The sequence below is a fragment of the Eutrigla gurnardus genome (genome assembly GCF_963514095.1).
Source record: "Eutrigla gurnardus genome assembly, chromosome: 6".
Classification (NCBI taxonomy): domain Eukaryota; kingdom Metazoa; phylum Chordata; class Actinopteri; order Perciformes; family Triglidae; genus Eutrigla; species Eutrigla gurnardus.
In genome coordinates this window covers 30,793,603-30,821,527 of record NC_139920.1, presented here as the reverse complement: position 1 = coordinate 30,821,527, position 27,925 = coordinate 30,793,603, and the positions used below count along the sequence as shown (strand labels likewise).

Genomic DNA, 27,925 nt, shown 5'->3' with positions numbered 1-27,925 from the left:
CCTGTGGTGGCTCATTATCAACCGGAGTGGCAGCGGACAGCAGAGAGGGGATCCCCGGGATTTTTACACCGAAGCCAGCGAAATACATCTGAACATCGCGGGGGCACTCCGTCGAGCTCCTCCTAGACTTCGTAAGTTCACGCATTTAATTATCGCATCAACTTATCCAATATTTACATTTTCAATCAAATTATGACGACGACGGGAAGTTTCTCTGTCGGCGTTAGCACGGCTAACGTAAGTTAAGCTAGCTAGCCTAGCTCGATGTGAGCTAGCAGTAACTGTGTGTGTCGGCTACACGCACACACACCTCCCGAGCCCGGGCTGCCCAGAACAACTCGCCGCTAAAAGTCGAGACTATTTAAACACAACTTCCCCGGCAAACTTGTACTGGTATGCACTAACAGTAGGACACACCGTGGGGTATTTTCTGGGTTTACTCATACGGACGCTGTGGAACTCGGGACGAACAGACGCGTTTCTGCGTGTAATTAAGCGTTGATTATTCGTGAACACACTTAGCGGCTGTCTGTCTGGGCAGGCGAGTGTCCAGGGAGTTAGCGTTAGCATGCTAACTTAGCTCGCTAGCTAGCCTTTCAAACATATCCCCGAGACGGGGCCGGTTTCATTGTCTGCCGTGTATCGCTATGTGGACGCGCACACGCACCGAAGCTAACATCGTAACGTCTCCGATCACAGTCAAAGGACGCGGACGTGAAGGAGTCCCGCGACTTTCCCGTAATCCGTGACCACAATAGGCGGTTAGCTCGCGTTGTTAGCCACCGGGTCGTTGTAGCCGGACAGATGGACAGGTTGTTGTTGGCAAGTTAACGTTAGCATGCGATAGCTTGTTGTTGTTGATGGGTTAGTTGTGACATAGGTGGCGGTTTTCTGGGGCAAAGTTGTCTCCCTGAAGTTTATGAACATCACATCACCAGTACCATCGCCGGGCTCTCCCAAGCCGGCGGGTGTTCGCCGTGGATGGGTGTGATTATGGCTTCATGAGCCATTGATCTCACAACTTTGTCAGATTAGCTCAACCGTGAAAAGCCTTTTTATGGAGGCGTAATGGTGGACGGAGCTGCTCCGCCAGGGTGTCTGTCTGTCTGTCTGTCTGTCGGGCAGCCGTATCACCCACGCCGGACTCTGAGGAACCAACCGTCTACTTTGTGTGTGTTTGCACCGGAATAGCGATGTTTCTGTAACGGGGGTCGAATTCGAGACTTTATGTACGTAATGTGACTTTAGGCATCTTAATTACGCTCACGTCTAATGGCATTCTTCACCTTCTCCACCGTTGAATGCCCGTTGGAGACGAGCATTCGAAGGCATCATCGGGATATGAATCGATCGATGTTGATCACGAGATGCATCTGAATTATTAAGTATTGCAGTGACTTTGTTGGGGGCTCAGCGTTTGATGATTTTAATTTATTTTCCAGCAATGAAGGTGGGCCATGTTGTTTTGAGTGGTCACTAATCTCACATGTCAGTTTTATATATTGGCCTGTCTGCGAGGTGTGATTGTATGAGTGTGTATCCTACCCCTGCCGAACAAGTGCCCTGCTTTTTAGAGCCAGTAGACAGTTGCACCCTTGGCGAGTGATGGGGGACACATGTCGCTTTGCATTTTTTGATGGGTCTTGGATTAGCCCGAGGAGGGGTGCCTCTTATGAAAAACCCTCCAGAGAGTTATGTGACCAGACAGGCATGACTCGAGATCCACTCTTTATTCTGCTGCATCAGGACTGAAACCTTTTTGATTTTGTATTTTCCATCGCCCACAAGGGCTTTTGTTTTTTTGCTTGTTGTCACGCAGACTTCAAGGTTTCTTGCTCATTGTTGCCATTTTTAAGTGTGTCGTGGTTATATTTGATACTACGACATTCGCAGGTCCTTCCTTCTGGAATGTAATCTCACTGCAGGTGTTTGGTTTTGTTTTCAGGTTTGCTGCATTACAACTTGTGCAGTTTCATGCATAAATGCAAATAATGTAAAGTTTAAAATTCCTAAATATGTTACTTTCAATAAGCTTAAGAACATCTATATCAACAAGCACTGTTGTTGTCACTTTTAAATGCAATTTTATGAATGTGAGAGATATTAAAATATATCTTCTGCTTCACACAACCAATACCCCCCCCCCCACACACACACCGATTCATATGACTAACTGCAATTATTAGACCCAATACTGGCGATAACTTTGAGCAGGGTAGTATGGCATAGCTGTTATTGTTTTCTTAAGTCTGGCTTATTATTGAATAGTATCTGTGTAGCTCGGACACCGTTTTAAACACAGCAGTTGGGGTCTGGTTGCACGTAAGCCCAGTCATTGTGAAAATGTTAACAGGAAATGCTGGGGAAATCATGAAGCCTCTCCAAAGTCAACCAGCCAGACGCTGTCGATGTGGATGAGAGACGAGCGACCCATGTACTTTACTTTAAGATTGGGATTATGCTGTAGTGATGTCATCAGACAAAATACTATGTTGTGAATCGACTAAGATGCAAAAGTGAAAGATGCTGCTGCAAGCGAACATTGACCCCTTGTTCAGGAGGAGGTTGCTCATTTTGTAGCTTTGCTTTCATTTTGACAGTTGCGTTGCATATCTCATGCTACACTGAGCTGAGGTCTTTATGCCGTTTTTGAATCGCTGACTTTTCCTGTAGGTTTGTGAAAGTGATTGTACGCTTTGGCTGACTTTGGTTGGGATCATGTAGTGAAGTATTCCAGGAAGAGCAGACATGCAAAGCTCAAGCACACTATTCACACAAACAGGAGAAAAGACACAAGCACTTATAGGGAGAGACGAGGACAGCATGTACACGGGCGAGAGTGAGACCAGAGGAGAGGCTGAATTCTCTGGAGGATGAAGAACTAGATCCAAAACATCTGGAACGAGGTGACGACAGCCAGGGGAGAAATGAGAGCTCCCAGGACGGCCGATGGTCCAGCACAGAGAAAGAAGCCTGAGTGAAAGGAGAGGACAAGGTGCAGAGAATAAGGAACACAAACAAACTGACGGTTGGAGAGATGCAGTCGCTTTCAGAAAGTTTACAGTATTCTTGTTAGCGGGACAAACTATAAAATACCAGGCTTAATTGGTTGAGACTGAAGGATAGTGATACAAAGCCTGGTGTGATAAAACAATAAGAAACTAACAGAGTTAAAGACCTCGACAGTTGACTTTTGGATGTTTTGGATTCCTGCTGATGTCTTTTTGACTCTGGGGACATATGGGAGCCTTGTATTCTGAGAGCAGAGAGCACAGGACGGACTGAGAGGTAGATCAGACGGGTATGAAGAGGCGTGTCCGTTTACAATTTTGTAACTCATCAGAAGCACCATAATGATCTGTGTTTCAATTTAGCAGATCATATTTATAAGATGTTTCCAGATCTACCTGTTCTGTCAGCGTCACTGTTGCATCAAATGCTCGCGGACAGGAGTCATTTCATTGGCCACAGGGTCCCACCCTAAGGCCCCGGGCAATTCATGGAGCAGGAGGAGAGCAATCCTTCAATGTTTGGCTGACTCTTCTGTTTCTTGTTTATCCTGTTGGACTTCATATTGACTCGAGCATGTTTGTTTACAGGGTTACCCATCTGTCCTAGACAGTGAGAGGTCCGCGTGTGAAGCGATGAGTCGGGCATTTTGTTTGATGATGTTAACCTCCTCATACATTAGGTCACTACAAACAAAAACTTTGAGTTTCAACCAGTTCATAGCCCCCATTACAGGGATGGGACCAATCAATGTTGTTGAGGATCGCGATTAAAAATGGTGAATTTCCATGATCAAGATCATGACGAGTGAACTAAAATAGCTGTCTAGCTCACTATCGTGATAGCGAAGTGGAAAATGGAGCCTGATTTAATAAAATATATATTAAAGAAAGCCTCCAGGAATGATCAGAAAGTACAGACTCACACAATGTTGCTATTTGCATTTTTATACATAGTTTTTTATTATTATTTTACGATTATTATTGTAATTATTATTATCTTCACTAAACCGAAATGTGAGCGACAGTTTTTCCAGCATGTTTTTTTTCTGCCATTTTAATAAATAGCCACCTGTTGACCAGGTGGGCCATATGGCTGACAAAGAATTGGCCCTTGCATAAATAGTAAGAAGTGGTATTTGTTATCTAGAGGTTGTCCTGCATACCGATAGAGACCCTATTTTTCATGTGGAGGTGGAGGAATTCAGTGAAATGTTTTCTTCTGTTTAATTATTAAATAATTCATTTTAAATCAACATGTAGTGTATGAGAAGACTACATAAGGTAGGGGGATTCAAATTAAAGGGTGAGACGGAGAGTTCACAAGACAAAGTTAGCGAGTGGTGATTAAAGTAGTAGGGTTAAAACATCAGACAAAACCAAAACTGAGTACACACAAATAGCATCAGGCTGCCTGCCACAGGTATTGGCAGGGACAGAGGCTGCAGTAATATACATTGACAGGGGCTTACCAAGGTACTTTCTTCTGTCTGACCGGTCACTTCTCCAACTGTGTATTTTAACATTTTGTTCCCACAAGCTTTTTTGTGACAGCCCACATTTCTGGTATTACCTGAATAGACATCTAATCTAATATAAGTATAAACTTAATTTTTCATTGGCAGGTTATGAAATGCTCATTTCTGAAGTTATGTTCTTTTCCAATATACTCGTAACAATTGCTTCCACTGTGTGACCAGTGCTGACATGGCAACTCGAACCCTCAGTGCTGCAAACAAGCAGGCTGGCAACTTGGATGCATGCAGCATCAAGGCATGTGTCCAAGAGGGGACAAACAACCCTGCCTCACTCCCTGCCACATACATTAATTAGTGCACTGTCATGCTTGGCCTAAAAGTCATCAAAACGGGGGTTGACTACACCGGCTTAGGAGGCTTGTGCCCGTTGGTCACATAACCAATTAACAACTAGGAAAGTAATCAATTTCTTGAGTGGAAACCGTATAGTAGTAAACACAGAACACATTTGTAAAATCACAGCTATAGACTTCAACAGCTGGTAAACAATGATGACATGTATACGTTTGCACACAGTTTGGCAGCGGAAGCACAGACTAGTACAATAGCTTGTTGAGCTATGCAAAGGCGTTGACCACCAAAGATCGTGAATGCAACCTACACAAATAAACCCACCAGGAATTACATTCAGGTCACTATATGTTTACAACTGCGCTATGTGTGGTCATTAAGCAGAATGTTGAATACCATGACATAGTTGACTTCTAAGATTATTGATTTAAAACTAACCTGCAATACTCGTCTAACACGAGCATTTTGAATCAGGCCGGCATTAGTGAACACATTTTATAGCCTGCGGATGTAGACGTCGATTTAGCGAGTGACCGTGTTAACTAGTGACTCTCAGCCGACTGCGTCGGGGTTGCTCTTGGTTACGGCAACTGTTGAAAACAAATGGAACATATGTGCGCTAATAAAAGCCTTCAATCCGTTTTAAATTCATGCTCATCTGTGTTGCCAACCGTTTACTTAAGTTACTAGGAGGAACCACGGGTGCATTCGGCCAAAAGTCACTACAGGAATATCGATTCTGTCAACTGAACCAGACATTTTCATGCTGGTAACAGTTTTGTTTTCATGGTGAAAGCTTGCTACCTCGTCTGGATGGCTTGGGCAAAATGTCGCTCCTGTCGCCAACATGCACGTGCATATTTCTGTTGTCTTTCTGCTGTAAAGGCGTCTATTGTTCGGTGTTCGACAGGGGCAAGGTAATGAATCTGGTGAAGTTTAGAGTGTCACGTTTGACAAATAATGGTTAGAAAAGTCCTGAAATGGTAGTCTTTGTGCCAGGGTGGTGTGAAGTGTTCCACACACTGCATTGATTGTCTTCTGTGACGTCACTCCACATAGGAAAAAATGACCCGATTATCATTCCTGAAGCTCGCTGTCATTCCCACCGCCCCAAATCCACTGGATGAGTCCGTCATCAGGCTAATGTCACTCGATGATTGTTTTTGCTGTATCTAAAGTAGATTAGACTCCAAGTTTGGGGCTTTAAGTGGTACTTGAGACCTCTTGGATTACTTCCTTGAATTCTATCCGTTACAATCGATTCCAATGGTGAAGATCGCAAGATAGTACTTTGTTCATCTGCGCCGCCGCTTTGAGGAGAACAATACTTCCACAAGCCATTAACTCTGAGTCGAAAGCTGGAGAGCGGTAGGCTGGCTGTAGTTCTCAAAGGGACCTGGTGTTGAAGCCGCCCGCAAAGCTACAGAGACTCCAAAGGTGTCCAACTGCACTACAGGGGATAGTTGACAAATGCTCAACTTAATGCAAACTGATGCAATGTGAATGAAAGCCAGGTGAGAGCCAATCACGCTTCATTGCCCACAGAAATGGAAGCACAAGGTGTCACTTTCAGCACAGATACTGGACTGAAAAGCTAATCAGTCTTGGCATCTTGGGTGCCATTTTTGTATTAAAACAATCCATATCGTGTTTCAAAAGAAACTGTTCTGTACTTTGCAACTACAACAAAACAACTATTCAGTCAGTACACAGTATGTAAATCACAAGCTAAGTCCAACACACACTAAGCTTCATAAGAGGCCAGAGACTGCCTACTGCTTTGTGTCGTGACTCAACGCAACATTAAAAGTTTACTTTTGGTGTTAATACCAAAAGTAATGCCAAATATCCATTATATATTCATTCTGCAGCAGGGCGCTGCTGTGAACTGTATCAGGTTACTGATGTAAGTCCACGAATGAGGAAAAGTGTCTGTGGTTAGTTCACGTGTCTGTAATAACAGCAGGACAGCCGAGTGTCCGTTATCCAAACTGCTGACGATGTATGAAAATAACGTTGTCAGTCGCCTGGTCACAGGCGCCGTAGTGAATAACACGCTAACGTACTGGCGGATACACTGATTTAAGTAGAACTATACTAGAGAATATAAGTATTAGAAGTGATAAGTTCACCCAAACAGCCTCAGCCCGACTGCCTGTTGTACACACGTCATCACGTCGTAATACGACACGCACGGCTTGATGTTGACAAGGATCGCCGTCTTGAAGTCATCGCAATAGCGAACAACACAGAGAACAGGACTGAAACTTTACCGACCAGTCACGTCTGCACATATTTCTAGTAGAACACTCGGCCTGCATCAGAACATGTGAGCGCGAGCGGAGAGTGCGGAGACACAGCAGCATTTTTACTCTAAAAGTACCGGTTCCTCTCCGGTACCACTCGCATAACGAGTCTGGAGCCCAAACCCGACCCACAATCCCTCTGTGTCCCTCAACAGTGTTTTCACTTATGAATCAGATCGATAGCGGGGGGAGATCCAAGTAGAAGAGGGACGGCCTATCGGGTCACATGCATGTTCAGGCACTTTGTGTTTCACAACTTAGAATGTTTACAATTTTTTTTTTTACACACAAAGTGTCGAGGTTCAATATCCAGGCATTACTCACTGTAGCGTGTGCTAACAAGCACATCCGGCAACACTTAATGGCCGCACCCAATGGTTTAAAAAAAGGTTGAACTTGTCAAATATTCTATTGTATTCCTGGTTTTTAGCGCATTGTTGTTTCTTTTAATTAATCTTTGTATCCTTAGGTGTCGGCTGCGATTCGTAGATTTTAACTGGTGCAACCTGATGCTTGAATGTTCATGCCAGTTGTGATGCTGGGCAAAATAGACATGCTAATTTTAATTGATTATCATGAAACCTGAATCAGTACACTTGACTCTCTCTGTGTGTTTCACGTGTCTGGATTTGTAACCATTTTCAGCTGGTGATAGCTTGGCTTTAACGTCCTGCTTGCTGCACTCGTCCTGTAGCTCCAGAACTTCAGGAGGTAAACCCCGTGGTCATAGTCTGGTAACACAGATGATTGGCACTGTAGAAACCGGCCAGGTCTGTTGACTTCTTTTGTAAAACAAGTTGCACTTGAAGTCTCACTAAAAAGCTGCTTTTGATAGCTGCATTTTAGTTGTTTTAACTATTACTTAATCTTTGCCAATTACCTTTTAAAACGGGGTGCCCCAGTAGCCTTGAAAGGCCTTAAATATTCTTTGAATAAAAGCCTGTTAAATCACGGCACGTCGTCCAATTCAACTGGGCATTCATTGGATTATATCATTCCTCAGCCTTCGTGGGAAATGCCTCGTAGCCCAAGAGTAATTAACAATGCTTCATGGCAAGTCTTTCTGCATATATGACTTAATTAAGGGATTGTTGTGGGGAGGATTTTGCATGTTTGCCTATGCCGTTATTTTGCTGACAACATTTTCTTATTCATTCCGCTTTAAGCCAGGCATTGTGCAAAAAATAATTAACATTTTAAGCATATTGTATTTCAAGTGGTATAGCCCATGATGGCAGACTCAATCGCAGATCATTTAAGAGCGTTCTTATTGGCTGTTCTACAAATGCAGATCAATGTGCATGTCTCTTCGGTGAAAGCTTGATTCAACAGTGGAATATCCTGCTGAGAAATTTGCCTTTCCAAAACAGGCAACGACTGCCTACACTGCAGGGTAAACCCCAAAAATTAGACCGAAGAAACACTTTCGCTGATATTGTAGCTCGCTGGAGCCTCAAATCACAGTATGTCATCTCAAAGGGCTTTACAGGGCCACAAGTTTGCAGAGAAAACAGGACAGTAATTCAATTGGCCATAATAGAATTGCCTCTATAGGCCAGCACCGGGGTCACAATAACGATCAGGATGATGTATGAAATGAATGAGTAGTACTCGTACATGTTTCTGATGTTTTGGGTTTGTTTAGGTTTTTCCAGACAACTGCCTCCCCTTGGGAACCACTTACAATATGCTTCAAAGAGAATTCAGAATTGTTAACCCCTAGTTAAAAGGATCTATTGAAAGTTATTGCCAACTTGACTCAAAAATATATGGCAGCTGATTGTGCTCTTCAGCAATGTGCACTGGTGCGTCGGCTCTTCGTTGTATTAGCAACCTTAAAGCTGTTTTTCTCTTCCTACTCTGGTCACTTCCTGCTACCATCCATTTCTGAAAAAATGTAATCTGATAGCAGGCTGCTTGTGTTCTGGCCCTCCGGTCTGTACGTGGGTATGGGCTTCTGGTTTTACAAGATTATGGAGGAACCATTTGGAAGCAATTTGGCTAAAATTGGAGATTATCCCCGTCTAGCATTTTTGAAAACATTTAGCTTTTCCTTTTTATTATAGCTAGTAAACATCTGTGGTTGAAAATGTATCCTGTCATTTGAGGCTGGAGAAAACTACAAAAAGTGACTTGAGATGTTAAGGTGTTTTAGAACGCCATAATCTAGAGATTCATTACATCATGTGAAATTATGTACAGTTCAGTTACTCAAAATACTACACAATGCTTTTATGCATTGCACATGTTATGCTATGCTTGCTTGCCAAAATCCCAAGAGATGTGGGGATGATGTGTGCTTTTTATTTGTTAGTTCTAGACCTGGAACTGTACGTATTCGGTTTGGTATGTCGTTTGGTCAAGTAGCTGTTTTATCTGCCTCATTGCCAAACTTTCATGTCTGAAATGGAAAAGACGTCCTGTTAAAAATGAATAAAATCATCAGGGATTAATAAAATTGGACCAAAAAAAGGAAATAATAAACATTTTTCTTTGATTGAACATTTGGGGGGGGGGGGGGGGAGGTTGTATGGTAGTTTTGATTATGTATTATAAGCCAAAGCTTGTGTCAGCAGCTCATAATACCCCTCTCTAATATATTTTATATTGCTCTCAATTATTTTTGGTTTCTCACCAAAAAACAAATTTTACAAGATAACATTTGGCCACATCATAACATTTGGCCGCATCATAACATTTGGCCGCATCATAACATTTGGCCGCATCATAACATTTGGCCACATCATAACATTTGGCCACATCATAACATTTGGCCACATCATAACATTTGGCCACATCATAACATTAGCGTTGAGCACTGTTCTGAGCTTGAATGCAACAGCTTGCATGAGAATCAATTACAAGATAATAGACCTATGTGTCTGACTGAAGCCAGTGATAGTTGTTCCAAATGTTTCTATGGTGTTGCCAAGCAGGACTTTGGTGCCAACCGGCCGGTTGATGTTTGATAGCGGTTAACATCGCTCTTTGTTCACCATGTAGCATTATCAAGATCTGCGATAAGAAGGCGTCGATGCTGATCTGCCGATTACAGATTTTTTTTTACTGAATACGCAATTAACTGAAACTTCTCCCATGTGCCAAGTGTGTAGAAAACTACAGTGGCCAATGTGGAAATGTGAATGTACTTTACCTTCAATATTATATTCCATTCCTGCTAATGTATCCCCCTAAGTGCTACGTCTGCAATCAGTATTATAATGCTTTCCCTGCTGGACCGGACCCTGACCTGAAAACCGAGGTGCATACCGAACCGTTCCACCTCGCGTTGGTTCTCCGTTTTTACGAGTACAGCGGCATGTTTTAAACTGAGCGTAGCCGTACATATTTTAATTAGGCTACGTAGTCTTACATTCTTGTGTTCTCACGTACAAAAGCCGGGCTTTGCACTTCCTGGGCTTACTGCTGTTGTCTTTGTCACGTTGCTGAGGGAGAATCCAGGTGGAGACATGCGCACACATACACAAGCTCTGTGTGGCTCTGGCTCGCTCACACACACACACACACACACACACACACACACACACACACACACACACACACACTGAGGCAGCCTGGCAGACTCAGGGTTAAAGGCTTCCATTTTGTTAGGTAACACCCTAATGGTCTGATCTGTCAGTGGCGTTAAAATGGCAGGGGCTTAACCCTTGGCGTTCGGGACACAACCAGTAGGGGCACACGCACGCACGCGCACGCACACACACACACACACACACACACACACACACACACACACACACACACACACACACACACACACACACACACACACACACACACACACACACAGGGCTGGCCGAGCCTACAACAGGACAACTGAGGCGGAGGAGGAGGGAGTGTGTCAGGCAGGGAGGGGTAAAGGGAAGGACGAGGGAGTGAGCAAGTGAGAGACGGAGAAGACGAGGAAGAGTAGTTTTCACTTGGGTACAGTTAGATTATGGCTCAGCTAACCACATGCGCTCTGCACCCTTCTCCCTCCCCCAACCATGGCACCACCTCAGCTGGGTCCCTGCCCCCACTCTTCCTTTGGAGAGCACAGATTAGCAAAGGTAGTCTGATCATTTCCCCAGTAAGACGACATCCCAAAGGAAAAGAGCTATGCTCTTTGATAGCCTGATATTATTTTGTAATTGAAAAAAACATTTGTGGAGTAGGATAGGATATACATAATGCAGTAGGAGTTTCCCTTATGGCAATTAGTATTTAATAATCACCCTTAATTTAAGATAATCATCACCTTGTCATAGTTTCTTGTAAGAAAATTGGCACTTTGAGCGATTAATTCAATATTACAGGGGCCAGAGTCCCTTGGCGACACAAGAAAGAGTTGTTGCTCTGTTGTCTTTTATTGGGCAATAATAATCCATACTTGTATTGCTTTTATTGGACAGTATAAGTGTTGTTTCCCCCCTCATTGAACCCTAAGGACACAGCTGAAAAGCCCCAGTATTTTTTAAAATGGCTGTTAATGTGTTGGCTGGCTGGGTCCCGTCCCAGTGGGGAGATCATTACAGCGCTGGAGATGAGAGGCTAGCATGCTACCTGAGGGGATGAGCCTTTGCCATTGATCTGCTCTCTATGAACTACTGGACAATAGCAGAGTGAGAGCAAGACTTAAACCTGTCGTGTCATTCTGGGTCACAAGATTTCCGTTATAATATCCTGCTGCACTGCACACGGGGTCGGGAGGTTTTCTGTGTACGCCGTTAGTTTAAGAAGCCTAACGGTGGCATATACAGCCCTGTGGAGAAATGCATATTAAACTTATTGATTTTGAGTAGGCCTGCTTTGAGGCAGTCGTTGTGTAGGAATCAAACGGCCTGGTACAAACCTTTTTATTCATATTGGAGCTTTAGGTTAATTTGAATGGGCAGTAGAAACCCCCATCCTTTTGTTTTGATCTCAGATCTGCTCTGCCCTTAGGCCTTATTATTCAGAGGAAAATGAGGGACACGCATCTACTCCTCCTCCATAGTCTCCTGAGAGCAGCAGACTCAGATCACTAATCGCTGGCTGCCTTCTACTCGTTCTCATCCTCTCACCATTTTGGTTGCTGTTGCAGATATGGTTCATATGGTTTGATCATATGGTTTGATCGTTACAGTGGCATGCTGTAAACTGCATACTGTAGCTCAGCTGCATTGTTTAAGCACTGAAAATATAAGGTGACTAAAAAGATGTCAGCCTGGTTTAAAAGTTAGTGTAGAGCCCTGTACAGAGAGTGTTCAGGGTGTCACCAACAGATGTAGGGTGATGTATCTCCCCAGAGTTCAGCTACTTTGAACTCAAAGTGTCTGAATTTCACACCAAAAACAGGAAGTGTGGCGTGCACATAAACTGCGATGCAACTACAGATAATTTGTGAACCTTCAAAATCTGTTGGCACTTTTAAAATCCAGTAATCTGAGCACAGCCCAGACTGCATGGGCAAAGTGTATAATGTAAATCAAAGATCTGTAATGCGACAAGGCTGGCAGCCGTGGTGGTATGAAATGGATACTGGAGTGGAGTCCTGATCGGCTATTGCGGACAGTGCTAGGCAGTACTGCTACTTTGGGTTGTTGGGTCCCAGAAAGCGAGGTTTGGGGGTACCAGTTCCCTCCAAGCATCTAACGTTGGACTTGCTGATGGACAGGTCAGACTTGTTTGTGAGATTGTGTAATGTTGGCATGAAAACATGGTGGAATTAGCAGAGTAATGTTAGCCAGCTAGGTAGCCACCCGCTAAAGGAGAAAATAAAACGACTTGATGCTTCATCGACACCCTCTTGTCACAGCACAGGAAAGCACGTTCATTAACCTGATTTTGTAATGTGCCGATTCATTTCCAGTACACAGAAAGGAGAGGCTTGTGCTGCGTTGTGATCGTAATGACAGCCGACTCAAAATTGATCTTGCAAGATCAGAGCTGATTTAAAAGCGTAGACAACGTTTTTCACAATTTTCACCCATGAAATGCAGATTTTTTTGAATGATTTTGATGTTTCCTCACAGTACAGTCGAATCGTGTATTTAATAGCTTGAACACATTTGAGTGTGCAGTTACTCGTTGGGGATGCTGTATAATACGCTCTCTTTAGATGTTTATACACATACTGGTTTTCAAACCAGGGATCCAGTAATCCAACACAACGTTTGAATTGGACTGGTTGAACTTTAAAATGTTCTCATTATGAGTTTGATTTTTGTGTCATGGACGTGGACTCGGCTTGATATACTGATGCCAGGTTTTCCTGCCCTTCAATCCTCTCAGGTGTCACTGTGAATGGAACAGAGACTTTTGTGTTTGATTACTAGGCTGTCTCTAGATGAATCTCCTACAGTCTCTTTGTTTTCTGACATATTCAATAGCTCTCGTGTGAGTCCTCTAACCTGGAGGTTGAGCATGACCTCCTATCATGCAACAGCCCTTTAGGGCTCATTGTAGAAATCAAGATGCTGTATGGAAAATGGGCTCTGGCGAGTTGTAGTCCATCACCAAGATGTGATGATGCAACAATGAGAATGAGCATCCCTGTGTGTACATAATACTCATAAGCACAACATATGTGGACAATAATTTAGTTTGGTCCCCCCCCTTGTTGCTTAGCAGCAGTGCATCCAGCACACGACTCATTAGATTGATGATGCTATCCATCTCTTCTGGGACAACGGTAGCTATGTGTCTCTAGACCTGAAACTAGCAACCACCAGCGTCCTAGAAACGTGCAGATCTGATCGCCCTGCATCCTCCCAGAGGGTTACAGTCATTCTGTACCTGACACGCTTCACCACCACACAGTAACCGACGGCATCGTGCAGCTCTATTTCTGCAATAGGTAGAAATGAGTAAAGTATAGTCTTTGTGAAGCAGTGTAAGCCCACATACCCCCCCACCGCCATCTGTGGCAGATAGATGGCCTTTGTGTCCAGGGATGGTACAGCAGGGCACATCTGTCCTCGTTGTGTACCAGAGCAGGGGGCACGCCAACGCCGTTCGACTGTTTCAGCTGTGTAGTTGCTTTATTTTGGAGTAATTGATTGGTTTAGTTCCTAGCATCTCAACGGCAAGGATATCTGTGTCTTATCGCCGGTGACAGGAAAACATTCCCCTTTGCTGAATTCAGAGATGTGTAGTTGGAACAAACGGCAGCCAAACTGCAGCCAGAGATTTGTTTGTATTGCTGAAAAGCAGTTTAATTTCCCACCTTACTTTGCAGTTCTCTCAGTTCTCTGCTTTACAGACGACAGGCTCGTAGTGGTATTTCTTGTATGCACTAGTTTCTCGTGGGGATTTAGATCTTCGCTTGGCTTTTTAATCTTTGACGCCTTTTAAGATGGCAGAAACAAACACTGATGTTTTTTAAGAGCGTCAGGTGCGTTTGGGATGACAAGGTTTTTATGCCTGTCAGCTGCTGCGACTCTCGACTGCCACCGATGTTAGTCATGTCAGTGATGCCCCCCCCCCTGATGTAGAGATGTTTTGAAATGTCCGACTATGATGTAATTTCCTCCTCCCTCCCCTGTGTGGGACGTGCCCGTGGCCTCCCCGTCTCTCTCCCCCTCCCTTCTGCCACTTCTGGCTCTCCAGGGGTTAAACCTGCGTCTCCTCTCAATCGGAGACCAGTCTCAACCGGTTTTCAGGGAAGCGCTTTATGTTTCTCATGGAATCTCGGGATAAGGTCATGTGGCGCTGTGATGATGTCACACTGGACTAGGAAGACCTCGAGTCAGCTCTGTGAATCAGATGCTCAACATGGTCTATATGTGCACTTGCTTTGTACCCCAAGCATAAATTAGGCCGCGTGTAGGATTATTTTGTGATTGACACGCGCTCGTCTTTCTGCAAAATGTTGATAAGCATCACATTTTTATAACAATTGCTATCAAATATTTATTGAAGATAGTCTGCGAGTGTCTGTTGCATAATGAGCGCCCGACCTATTGGATTGAGTTTTTTGCTGTGAAAGGTTTTCCCAGAAATCTAAGTGGGTCTCTCTCCTCTGCTGTTGCTGTACTGAGTGAGATTTGGGTCAGCATCTGGGGCGCTGGCAGCAGCATGTCCATGTACATTACTCCAAAACAATAGGTTTGTAAGGAGGATTATTTTCCTCAAAAACCGAGATTAGATGCAGTAGATGGACTGACTAGCCAGGTTTGTTTTTGTAAGGTTCAGTGCATTTCTGGGTGAAACGCATTCCGTATAATCAACACACAGCGTGCAGGTTTGGTTGTCTTATTCCCCGGTTTTATGTAATGGCAACGACTGGAATAAAATGTCATTTAAAAGGACTTGAAATGGAAAGACGCTGATATTTGTACACAATAGGTGTGACTGATTGAGAGTGTTTTAAGTGTCTGCTATTTAACCCTATTAAATGGCATGTTCACCTGCGGGATATTGTGAATCTATTTTAGCTTCCTCAGTCACCCTGTAGCTTCGGACACAGGCAGTTCTCAGGTCAGTTATCACTGCTTACACCTGCTATTGTTGTCTATCATCCACTTTAGTGTTTCAATTTGAAATGAACCTGAAGCAGTTATAACATTTCTGCAATGGAGGATCCACAGTGTTTACTGCAGATGCAGTCGGTCGTAATCTGAGGTCAACAGGTCACTTCACAAGATATAAGGGCCCTATGAAATACGTTTTCATTTTTTTTCCAGATTCCGTTTTATTTTTTGCCAAATTCTGTGTTTTCCATTTTAATGTCTCAATTCTGTGTTTTACAATTTTATAGCATTTTTTTCCCATCAAATGGTGTCTAATCATGTGGTTGATGAATCAAAATGAAGACATTTACTGATGAAACATTCTAGTAGTTCTAATTCCTTGTCATTCAGAGATCATAAACATGTGCATAAATATGTAAGTGTATATGGGCAAACATTTATGGAGGAGTCACAATATACGGACGTTGGTCCTGTTCATCCTTACATCACTCCTGCGTGCGAGGCGGTATTCTATCTGTCAGAAAAGAATTCAACATTAGCCTCCCTCTCGACTGGCATCTGATGTTGAAACTGTCTCATTTGCTGCCATTCTGAATAACATTCAGGTATTACTACATTGTTGCCATGGTAACATGGTTTGTTTGCAAGAGATAGAAATACAAGGGGTTTGACCCTTGAAAATCATAGGAACCCATATTTTTGCATCATTATAGAAGTGAAACCTTTATAATGATGCTTTGTTTCTGCAGGTGAAGTGGACCATAACCTCTACCTTGCTGTCTGACTTGAATCCACACATAGCCACGAGTGTTGTCAGTCTTTTGTTTTGCTAACCTGTTCACACAGTTTCTGTTTCTCTCTATCTCCAGGGTGAGAGCAGCCATGTCAGAGGAGGCGGTGCGTCAGACGCGCAGCCAGAAGCGGGCTCTGGAGAAGGACCCAGTAGCTCTGCCGGAGCCCCTGGAGGACGTGGACAGTAAACGGGTTAAGCTGGAGAAAGGCAACGCAGCTGAAGCTCCTCTGGCCATGGAGGCATCTGGAGCTGAGGGCGTCAAGCTGAAGAATGAGCATGCTGCAAAGGTAGCGGCCAGCATCCTAAAAACTGGGGAAGTGAAGGCCACTATCAAGGTGGAGGTGCAAACTGGAGACGAGCCCGTTGACATGAGCACATCCAAAAGGTGAGGCGAGGGGAAAACATCCCAGGGTTTGACCTTTTAGACAACCTTTTCATTGTGGAGTATTCCGCCGTTAATCCGCCGCGTCGTCAGTCTGAACACTCGCCGAGGCAGAAAGGCATTACAGAATATTACCTCTGAGACCCAACGGAGGTCGTCATGCATCAGAGGCGAGACGAGGCGATACGGCGTTCTATTTAAACGCTCCGAGCACCCGAGGAGGAAAAGACGTAATGTAGTGAAGACGCATTACCACATGTTACACGCCGGCGGCGGATTTAACAAGCTCAGTGCGTAGATCCAAGAAGATAAAACTCCAGAAGTTGCTAGTACGAGGCCGCTGTTATATGCATCGTCATGTTTATGATGCAGCAACTTCGCTTGAAGAGTCGTTAATATGAGAGACAAGCAAAAGTTCACCTTTGGTAGTTGATGCATCGAGCTCATCAGATTTCTGAGGCTCATTGAACACGTCACACGGCCGCCCATGTGACGTGCACAACGCTGGGGTTCTATGTAAAGTTAGCAGACACCGTTACGCCGCAAAAAAAAGTTCTATCTAAACGCTTTGATTCGCGGTATATTTTGACTCGTCTTCTGTTTTGAATCGTCCGTGTAAAAGGGGGGCTAGTGAGTCAGTGTTCGTGTGATGAATCTTGTTATCAGCGGTGTTCTCACATGGGGGCTTGTTGGTCATAAGGAACATAATTGTTGTTCAGTGTACATTTTACTGTCAAAGTAATTGGTCTGTGAACAGCCCTGAAAGGAATGCTGTAAACACTTTACCTTTAAACATCTATTCCTGTACACTTGGCCTCGGTACTTCATAGTCAGCACAACTCCACAATAAACCCATTGTAAGTATTTTCAGATGGACAAAATGCACCATAATCTCCCATTTGAGGCTATAAGAGCTTCTGTACTCCTATGTGGTTGCACTTAACTGATGTTGGATCATCATGTGGGTTAAAGAGAGGAGATGTGAATGGCAAGCTGGACTTCACCCAAGCTGACAGCTGATGTTTCTGCAACCTGAAAACGTCTTCAGTATTATTTATGAACCGTGGCCTGTGCTCGCATGCAGTGTGTGGCTGTGGGTAGACACGTCTGCCGGAGCGTCTACTGGAGTTTTGGGTGTCTCTCCTAACTTTGCACTAGAGGTAGTCTGAGAGGAGCCACACAGGAAGTCGCTGTGTGGTCATCGGCAGCCTGCCCCCATTTTGAAAAGTTTGAGGCTCCATTTTCTCCCACAGCACCTGAACTCTGCCTCACACTTCACACAAAATGAAGGCTACGTGTCACAAACTGGTTCCAACTGGCCGTTGCCATGGTTTCCACATTGGAAGGAGCAGCAGGAGGAAGGAGGGGTGGTGGGTGTGTCACATGACCAACAGAGAAATGCCTGATGTCATGTGACATGTTCGGTAGAGCGATAGATACACGCTCGGATGTGATGGCAGTTAAAGTGCAACAGAGGGGTGATTCAGCTCAAAGTGTGTTTGCCTGGTTTGTGGTGTCACCTTTGACCCCTGTTTAACCCTCAGCATATGTTCTCTGTGTACTCACTTACTTTTGTTCTGTGTGGGCCAACTTTGTGAAGCTATCAATGGAATGGAGTGCAAACCTACTTGCATACATGCTTAGAAAATAGTACAGGAACTGAACAGTCAGGTGCCGCTGATGAGAAGTATTATATATATTATATATTATATATGCCAATATTTGAGCCCTGCACTTGCAGGCCTGCTGTGTATGTATAGCCCAGTTATGTCATTTACAGTAAGAGCCTGCCGTAGCTTTTTGAAGGGAGAATCCCATCAAATAATGAGTGATTCAGCAATCCTGTCGTGGGGTCAGTAGGAAGCCATGATTGGGGAGGCCGAGGCGGCAGAAATACTGTACCTTACATAACCAAGCTGTGTGTGTGGTGATGCTTGTGTAAGCTGTTCTATATAGAGTGGAAGCAATCATCACCAGCTAGTCCACGTCATTCTGTCAGACGCCAAGTCAGTGGAGGCACGGGGTCCCCATCAGGTCCATTCCTCTCTGATGATGCATGTGTCTGATAGCAGCAGAACATATCATATTAGAGCATTACTCAGGTGTCACAGTCTAAACTACAGATCATACTCATATTCTGATTCCTGAACCTGTTAATTAAAAATATAAATACAAAAAAAATAGATGTATAGATGTTTATTTAATGTTATACACACACACACACACACACACACACACACACACACACACACGTGTGTATATCAAAAGTCCCTCTCTCATGTCTGTAATGCTGTGAAAACATCTCCATCAAACAACTTCATCCATTCATGTTTCTTGCCCAAAACTAATAACAACCAACATAAATATTACATTTTAACACATCCTGATGAAGTTATAATTCACCCAATGCTCATTTTTACTGAATAGAGCTTGAACGCATCAGAGTGAAACTTAATGCCATCTCTGTTATTGTTAGCTTCGTTGTTTAGCAGGACTGTGCTGCCCACCGGCTGTTGAAGCAGCTAATGGCTAACTAGCTCTCCTCCTGCTAGTGTGGGTTTGTTGTTTAGCATTTAGCATTATCGGAGTGCAGAAGAATGCTTAACCACAGGTGTGTAGTACTTGGTTGCACGTGGGTGGTACGGATCGGGTAGCGAGTGACACGTGTTCCTGTGACGTGTACATGATATGACAGCGCGATACTGGCTCTTTGCAAAGACTTTTAAATTCAGCACTCACGGCTGTAACGGAGGCATTTCCAGTATTGAACACTTGTAAATGAACCGTATCAAGCATGTACTTTCCAGGAAGTGGCAGCGTCGGGTAGTTACAAGGCTTGTGTTGTCAGCAGCCGGGCCAAGTAACACTATGACAGGAAATGTTTGTTGATCATAATGTAATGCTAATGCAGTAATGAAAGTACGATCACCGTGGTTGTTGTCGTATAGCTGACCTCGATGAACTTGGAATGTAATCTGTGTTGGCTGGCCGATGTGAGGGAGGAGCAGACGGCAGAGAAATGTGTCTGAAGACTGGAGTGTGAAGAAGTGAGTCAGTGAGTTGGGAGGATGAAAGATGAACAAGCTAGTAAAGGTGGGGGAGGGGTGCGTGAAGTAGTTACCGAGTGAGTGAGTGAGTGAGTGAGTGAGTGAGTGAGTGAGAGAGAGTGTACACAATAGGTTGGCTCCTGGCCATGCATTCCCCTCCCCCTCACTGTCACCCTCCCAGTGTCTCCAGCGGACCTCGCTCTGCTCAGCTTGTGACTCTGGTGTCGGCAGCTGGGAGGGAGGGCCGAGCCGAGGCCCAGGCTGTGCTGATCCGGCTAGGCCATAGGCCTCACCACGGAGGCTGGGGAGGGGTGAGGCCCTGTCTGGGTGGTGAACTGGGCCTAAGCTTAAACCCCAAGCCCCTTGCTCGACAGCGTCTGAACAATTATGTAACTTCAGTACATGTTTTGCATACATAACTTCACACTATGGCCCAAACCTCCACCTCTGTCATACATCGGCCTCCCGAGCTTACCTCATCCTCCATGATCTCTCCTTACCACTTCATTTCTTCACTCACCACCCACAGGACCTGATCCCCACTGTGATGGAGGCAGATTTATTCTTCCGCCATGGTCCACGCGCTGTAAAATTACAAGCACCCTTTACTTCTAATCCCCCCCCCCCCCTCTCTCCAGACTGATGCATACGTAGCTCGCCACTAGTCGCCTTTGTTCTCCTCAGGCCTCAGGAAAAGCCACTTAACATTTTATCAAAGGCTTTAAGCCCTTTCCTCCAATAAAAAAACAAAAATGCTCTAATAGGCCTTTGTTTGCATGTTGTTTGTGACTGCCTTGCTGTGTCTGCTGGAAGGAGGAAGCAGGATGTCTGTTCGCTGATGGTACCTTTTGGCTGGAGATAATGGGCTGTTGCCATCTTCCCCTGCCGCCATTACTCCATTATTGATCTCTTGGTTCTTGCCTTCTTGTGTGTCCCAGAACACATTTGCACTACAACAGGGTTGATGAAGTCATAATTATCTTCTGCCATCTACTGGATGTAAGACAGAACTACAAGTCAGTTGCAGTTTCTGGTAACTGCAGTTTCCAGAGTGAAGTAGAGTACAGTATGGACTCTTGGCTGAATGATGAAACTCAAAGTAGATGTTTTCTGTTGTTTCCTGTTCCTCAGCGACATTAAGAATGAGCGGCAGCCCCCGTCGCCGGATGACGTGATCGTGTTGTCAGACAATGAACCATCCAGTCCTGTCATGAACGGCCACTGCTTCACGAAGACCGACACAGATAAACTTATGGTAGGAAAACAACATGAAAAGTTTCCATACAACTCAGTATCGCTGGGTCCAACGTCTCCATTCTCACACGTCACGACTGACATGTCTAAGTCTCCTTTTGTTCTGATATGATGTGTACAGAAGAGTTCGCCTGAGGAGAGGGAGTGCATCATCAAACAGCTGAAGGAGGAACTGAGACTCCAGGAGGCCAAGCTGGTGCTGCTGAAGAAGCTCCGCCAGAGCCAGATTCAGAAGGAAAGCACTGTGCAGAAGGTAAAACCCCAAGACGATGAGGGAGGGTCATTTATGTTTCGTAGGAGCTGATCCAAGAGGATTGTTATCAGAGTTCTAACGGGTCAGCGGAACAAGTCATGGAATATCAGGGCATTTTGTTTGTTGCATGTGTAGATTTAATATTTCCCCATGCTGTATTTTCTTTTCTTTTGGATCTTCAGCTGCAACATCAACAACAAATAACACAATAAATGTGCACTGTTCAAGCTGTGAAAATGTACTTAAAGTAAAACACTTAATGGGTTTAAAATATTGTGGCTGAGAACATTATAGGTCATGGAAGGCAGGGAATTTGCATTTGACTTGCAAATATTTGAATGAGTAGTTTTAAACATGTCTCCTTATTCATTCATTCTAGTACTTGCAACTTTATGCGTAACACTGTACTCATTTGTACTCATACTACTGTGTTCCTTTGTAGGGCACCGGCTCAGTAGCCACTCCTCCTCCTCTGGTGAGAGGTAGCATCACATCCAGCAAAGGACCCCTTCAGGTACTTACAACACTTTGTTTCAGCCTCCTGCCACAACTTGTATTGTACAGCCTGCAGTCATGTGTGATGCCATTCTACATTGCACTTGTGTTGCTCAGTCTTCCACTTTGTATGAGGTGCAGAGTTGTTCTCCCACAGGCTTTCACATGGAACACAAATCAAATGCATTGCTTTTTAAATGTGTGTGCATTGTGGTGTTTGCAGGTGACAGGTCGAAGCTCAGGCACGGTGATCCCTCCTCCTTTGGTGCGGGGTGGGCAACACATCCCGTCCAAACACAACTCTCAGATTGTCATGCCACCCCTGGTCCGAGGAGCCCAGGTGAGCGTGAGCGGCTGATACTACGTTGTACGTGTGCTCATCTAGAGACGTTTAGATCTGTTAACTTTCACTTTGTCTCCTCCCCGCTCGCTCTCTTGCTGCCACCAGCCCATCGCAGTGACCCCCCAGCAGATCGCCAGTCTACGCCAGCAACAGCATCAGCACAGCGGCTCAGGCCCCCCTCCTCTCTTGCTGGCTCCCAGGGCTTCTGTGCCCAATGTCCAGATCCAGGGCCAGAGGATCATTCAGCAGGGACTCATTCGGGTGGCTAACGTGGCCAACAGCAATATCATGGTCAACATCCCTCAGGTGACGATCCAGTAAACAAGCAAACATTTCACACTAATCTGGAGAACACTTTCCATAGGAAGCAGAAGGTCCCTTTTCCATTGGTAGGATGATAGCTTGCATGCATATGGTCAGCCATAACAGAGATCCTAGCATTAAAAACGGTATCGAAGCGATTTAAAAGAGAAATATGCACATAGACATAAATAACTGTGCCCTGGAGATACATATGTGCCAACACCCATAGGTGCTTCTATGTATAAATGGACAGCGCCTTCATGCACATACAATCAAACGGGTCATTTGCATTCCGACAGTGACATCTTTCCTTCTTAGGGCTACCTAGGAATGTACCGACGAGCTCCAGGCTTCACTCAGAACATTGACAGTCAGATTATTGTTGTAATTAATAACCTACAGCAACGTTGTATGCTGTAGTCCACCGGCTTCCTCTTCATGTGTAACATTGTAATATCTGTAACGTTCCAACGATTCTAATTCAATATATATTTGTTTGTTGGCCTCAAAAACAACATTTTCACTGCAATCAGAAATGTTTTCCTCTCCTGCACACATCTGTATTAGCAGCACAGTTTAACAGCACAATACGTTACATTTATATAATACCCCAAAATCAGACGTACACACGGTGCGGTGAAGATCGGGCGTTGCGTAATTGAATATCAATCTGTTGTCGTGGTCATGTGAGGACGATTATCATGGCCAGCCAATAGCGCAGCGAACAATGATCCCATCAGATCGCCCAGGCCGAGACCGTTGTGTAAAGCTGCCTCGTGTGTTGTTTGCTGAAGTGGTTTCTTGTGTGTTTGTGTCCAGGCTTCTCCAACCAGCCTCAAAGGCTCCTCAGTGTCACCCAACTCCAACATCAACGACTCGCCGGCCAGCCGGCAGGCGGCCGCCAAGCTCGCCCTGCGCAAGCAGCTGGAGAAGACGCTGCTGGAGATCCCTCCTCCCAAACCTCCTGCCCCCGAGTTCAACTTCCTGCCTTCAGCAGCCAATAATGAGTTCATCTACTTGTTGGGGCTGGAGGAGGTGGTGCAGAAACTCCTGGAGATGCATGGCAGGGGTGGGTAGATCTTTCCACCATGTTGGCCAGTTTGAGGCTTTGATTTTTTCCAGTAGAGTCACACTTACAGGACAAAGTCCACAGGAAAGCCACCTGACTGCAAAATACCAAAAGCCAGCTCCAACTAAGCATATCTGCTTAAAGATTTGTGATCCCACTGAACATACAGTATATGTTATTATGAAATCTGTTTACATTTTTTCCCAAATTACAGGGTTTGGTGTCTAATCAATCAATGTGATTGATGAATCGAAATTAAGACATTTACTGAAGAAACATTCTAGTAGTTCTAATTCCTTGTCATTCAGGGACCATAAACTTGTTGGTTCTGTTTTCCACATGGCAGAAATCATACGGCCCGACTCTTTTTTTTTAATACTGATGGGAGCCACAGCTTGAGGCTTGGCGAGTCGCCCCATGAGTAACACTGCTGTAATGCAATGTGAGATGAAATGGTGTAATCTAAATGTTCATTCCTCGTCTAAAGAAGCTCTCTGTCTTGCATATAGGTAATCTGGGCCCAGCTGCTGCCATTGCCAGCTCCATTCCCAAAGAGCCATACACCTGCGCCCAGTGTAAGACAGACTTTACCTCCCGCTGGAGAAAGGAGAAGGCCGGGACCATCCTCTGTGACCAATGCATGTCGTCCAATCAGAAGAAGGCCCTGAAGGCCGAGCACACCAATCGGCTGAAGGCAGCCTTTGTAAAGGCACTCCAACAGGAGCAGGAGATTGAGCAGCGCATCCTCCAGCAGGCGTCCTCCTCCTCTGTCTCTAAAAGCACCTCCTCTCCTTCACTGTCCAAGAGCGAGGTGCTGGTGTCCCAGCAGTACAAGCATGTCCGGGCCGCCATGCAGCACCGGTCCGTGTCTGGCCACCACTCCGTCAAGCAGGTGAGCCTGGCCGCTGTTGCTTTCAAACATGTCAAAGCGTTTGTCTTGGCATGTAGATTAACATCTGGCCTCACCCACAGCACGTCTCCCGTCTCTCTGCACAGAGTCATCCGTCACACAACATCCAGTCCATGAGCTCTCGTGGCATGGCCCACTCGTTCACTTCCTCCTCCCAGCTGCAGAGCGCCATGGCCGCCGCTGCTCTGGGCAGCAGGGCAGGTAAGCACGCTGCAGCGCGCCCGCTGCAGCAGGGGGCGAAGGTCGGCGCCAGCAGCAGTAACCAGGGCAACGTGGCTGCCTGGAGGAAGCAGAGTGGCGGAAACACAGGTAGATAAACGTCTTAAGGTGGATCCCTGTCTGGCACTGTCGCTCTTTTTCTTCCAAGCTTCTCTTTTTTTAATTCACAGCTAAATATGCAATTTTTCTGTGTGAAATTTCCACTCTTTTATATTAACTTTTTCCTGCAAGAGTCAAAAATCCTGTTTGTGTGATATATAATATAAATGTAGAACAGCTGGATGTCCAGTGCATTGACCTTTGATCTGTGTGCTGACAGGTGTGACCATGGCCTACGTGAACCCCAGCCTGTCTGCCCATAAGACCACCTCGGCTGTGGAGCGTCAGCGGGAGTACCTGCTGGACATGATTCCCTCCCGTTCCATCTCCCAGGCAGCCAACACATGGAAATAATGCAACCTGCTCCCGCTGACATCATAACTTAACTATTACCCCTCTAATATCAACAGCCATTCTCATGATCATTCTAATCCTCTCGATGGACTCTGCCTCTGGCCCAGATGGTGCCGGGGAGACTAGTTTTTTTTGTTCGTACAGCTCCTCCTCAGATATCTCTGCTCCCTCCTCCCTGACCCGAGTCCTTCATCCCACAGTGGAGTTGTGCTGCGACAGCTTGGGCTTCTGAGATACACGGATATGTCTGGTTGAATTTACATTTTTTTTTTAGGGTTGGGGGGGTTTCGCATCAGGTCGTACAATTTTACAAACTTCTCCGGCGATGTGGCCTCTCCCTCCCTGTATATTGGTTGAGACGAGTAATCCCCGAGCTCCCCTGCCTCTGGTTCAGGCTGGGGGGGGAATAATAATCACCATTACACACATTAAAATCTTCGCCTTACGTCCTTCCCCCTCTCCGGTCTGAGCCTGTCAGACCCCCCCCCCCCCCCCCCCCTGCGTGGTGGCAGAACCCAACTTGACTGATGACCTCACCACGGGACTGTGGTTGAGCTTGGAGGACCATCCACGAAACAATAACTGCTTCAGCTTTGCAAAAATGAATTAAACAGGAAAAACAAAAAAAAACAAGGACTTAAAAATGATCTCCCTGTGCACACAGACTTCCTCTTCTCTCTAACCCACGGCGTGTATAGTAGAGAAGTCAATGTGTGTTGGATTATTTTGTATGGCTGAATGTTAGGATTTCTGTCTTTTCATCTGTAAGTCATATACTGTGTTTGGAATATTGTGCTCCCTGATACTTTGGAAGTGGCCTCTGTCGGGGTCTTGATTTTACAGGCTAGTAGTCCTGTTGAGGTGGTTTTACATCTGCTGGGTTCCATGTTGTGGCCTACTTTTAAATACTTTGTTTTTTCTAAGATGAAGAGGAAGAATAAAAGGTAAGGTTTCAGTAACTCATGTTAAGACACGGGGCAAATGTTTGGAGGACTATTCGTATTGAATATTTGTTTAAAACAGAAAAACACAAAAAAGAGAACTTCCAAAGAACTAGTGGAGCCCAAATGGAATCCCTTCTGGTAGAAGGTGTCTAGTTTATTTGAACCCTCTCTGGATATTAATGTCTGAGGGGGTGTAAGAATGTCATATTGTTGACATTGTTTTTGCTTTTAGTCATAGGTTGTGGTGCATTATTTTTCTTCTATAGACAAACTGTCTCTGGGTTTATTTATAGGGTCATGTTAGTAAAACAAAAAAATATATATATATACGCTTACACCCTGAGTTTGAATGGATCTCCACTTCAACTGATTTCTCTCTGTGTCCAGTGGCTCACCTTAACGATTGGTCTTAGAGAAGCTGGACAGCTTTCAGAATGTAGTTATGCAAAAAAAAAAAGAAAAAAAAGTCCCCCTATAGCAACACATGAAACGTCTTAGTCTTTAACATTTGCAGTGTGTATGTTTATGTGAGGTCTATCAGGCTGCAGCAGCACAGCGAGGACGGCAGCGTCCAAACCGGTTGATTAACGCGTCGCCGTGGCGGTCCGGTAACTCCAGATGTTTCTGTGGCCTCACAGGAAGTACATGAAGATTGGAAACTGTTCTAAATATCAACGTGTTGAATTTAAGCAGTAGGCATCGGGTTAAAGGTCGTGTGCGTATTTCACATTGGAGTGACATAGCAGTGGTGAAACCTGGAGTCTTGCTGCCCCGTTTGTTTTTGGCATTTCATAATTCATCAGTGGTGTGATGGTGGAAAGTGTCCGGTCTGTCGGGTCACCGGCCCGATGTGAATCTGGTGCCGTGTCGGGTCACCGGCCCGATGTGAATCTGTTGCCGTGTCGGGTCACCGGTCCGATGTGGAGCTGGTGCCGTGTCGGGTCACCGGTCCTTTGTGAAGCTGGTGCCGTGTCGGGTCATCGGTCCGATGTGGAGCTGGTGCCGTGTCGGGTCACCGGTCCGATGTGAAGCCGGTGCTGTGTCGGGTCACCGGTCGGAAGTGAAGCCGGTGCCGTGTCGGGTCACCGGTCCGATGTGAAGCTGGTGCCGTGTCGGGTCATCGGTCCGATGTGGAGCTGGTGCCGTGTCGGGTCACCGGTCGGAAGTGAAGCCGGTGCCGTGTCGGGTCACCGGTCGGAAGTGAAGCTGGTGCCGTGTCGGGTCATCGGTCCGATGTGGAGCTGGTGCCGTGTCGGGTCACCGGTCCGATGTGAAGCCGGTGCTGTGTCGGGTCACCGGTCGGAAGTGAAGCCGGTGCCGTGTCGGGTCACCGGTCCGATGTGAAGCTGGTGCCGTGTCGGGTCATCGGTCCGATGTGAAGCCGGTGCCGTGTCGGGTCACCGGCCTGCATCCCTCGGTGCCATCGTGGTCCGGTCGGCTTCGTTCAGAGCGGTGCAACAACAACACGTTGCAGGTGGAAATACAAGCAGTCACGAAGCTTAATTTAAATTGCTCCAGATATTATTATAATTTTTGTGTTTCTGTCTCAGAGTAGCATCAAATCTTCCAGGTTGTCTGTACATTCCCGACAGGCAGAAGGTAGCGCCCCCCGCGTCTTGTGGATGCAAATAAGCGATCTGGAAGGAGCCGCCATGGCGGCGTGTAGGTGGAACCGCTGTCCTGACTTCACAACGTCACCATTCCGTTTGTTCTGGGGTCGAGGCTCGGCCACATGCAGCGCCGCCCGAATGGGAAAAGAAAACAATGTATGAAATGTGTTTGTTTTTTTTGTTTGTTTTTTTGGATTTTTCTGCTCTATCAAATAATAAAACTAATTTTAACCCCTCTTTCATGGTTGGGTTTC

General features: G+C 45.4%; 1 protein-coding gene across 3 annotated transcripts; it reads left to right on the top strand.

Annotated features, from left to right (window-relative positions):
* The first annotated feature begins 10 nt into the window (after positions 1–10).
* gatad2ab (GATA zinc finger domain containing 2Ab) lies at positions 11–27,908 on the top strand. Of its 3 annotated transcripts, none has more exons than XM_084011806.1 (11): positions 11–131; positions 16,466–16,774; positions 20,950–21,073; positions 21,194–21,325; positions 21,768–21,839; positions 22,044–22,160; positions 22,269–22,469; positions 23,286–23,535; positions 24,045–24,427; positions 24,532–24,754; positions 24,984–27,908. In XM_084011806.1, the coding sequence occupies exons 2-11, from the start codon at positions 16,479–16,481 to the stop codon at positions 25,115–25,117; spliced, it is 1,932 nt and encodes a 643-aa protein (XP_083867932.1). In that variant the 5' UTR covers positions 11–131; positions 16,466–16,478; the 3' UTR covers positions 25,118–27,908. The 3 variants fall into 3 exon arrangements, with proteins under 3 accessions (XP_083867932.1, XP_083867930.1, XP_083867931.1); XM_084011804.1 differs by having other exon boundaries at positions 24,508–24,754; XM_084011805.1 differs by lacking the exon at positions 11–131 and adding an exon at positions 15,587–15,603 and having other exon boundaries at positions 24,508–24,754.
* Positions 27,909–27,925: the final 17 nt, after the last annotated feature.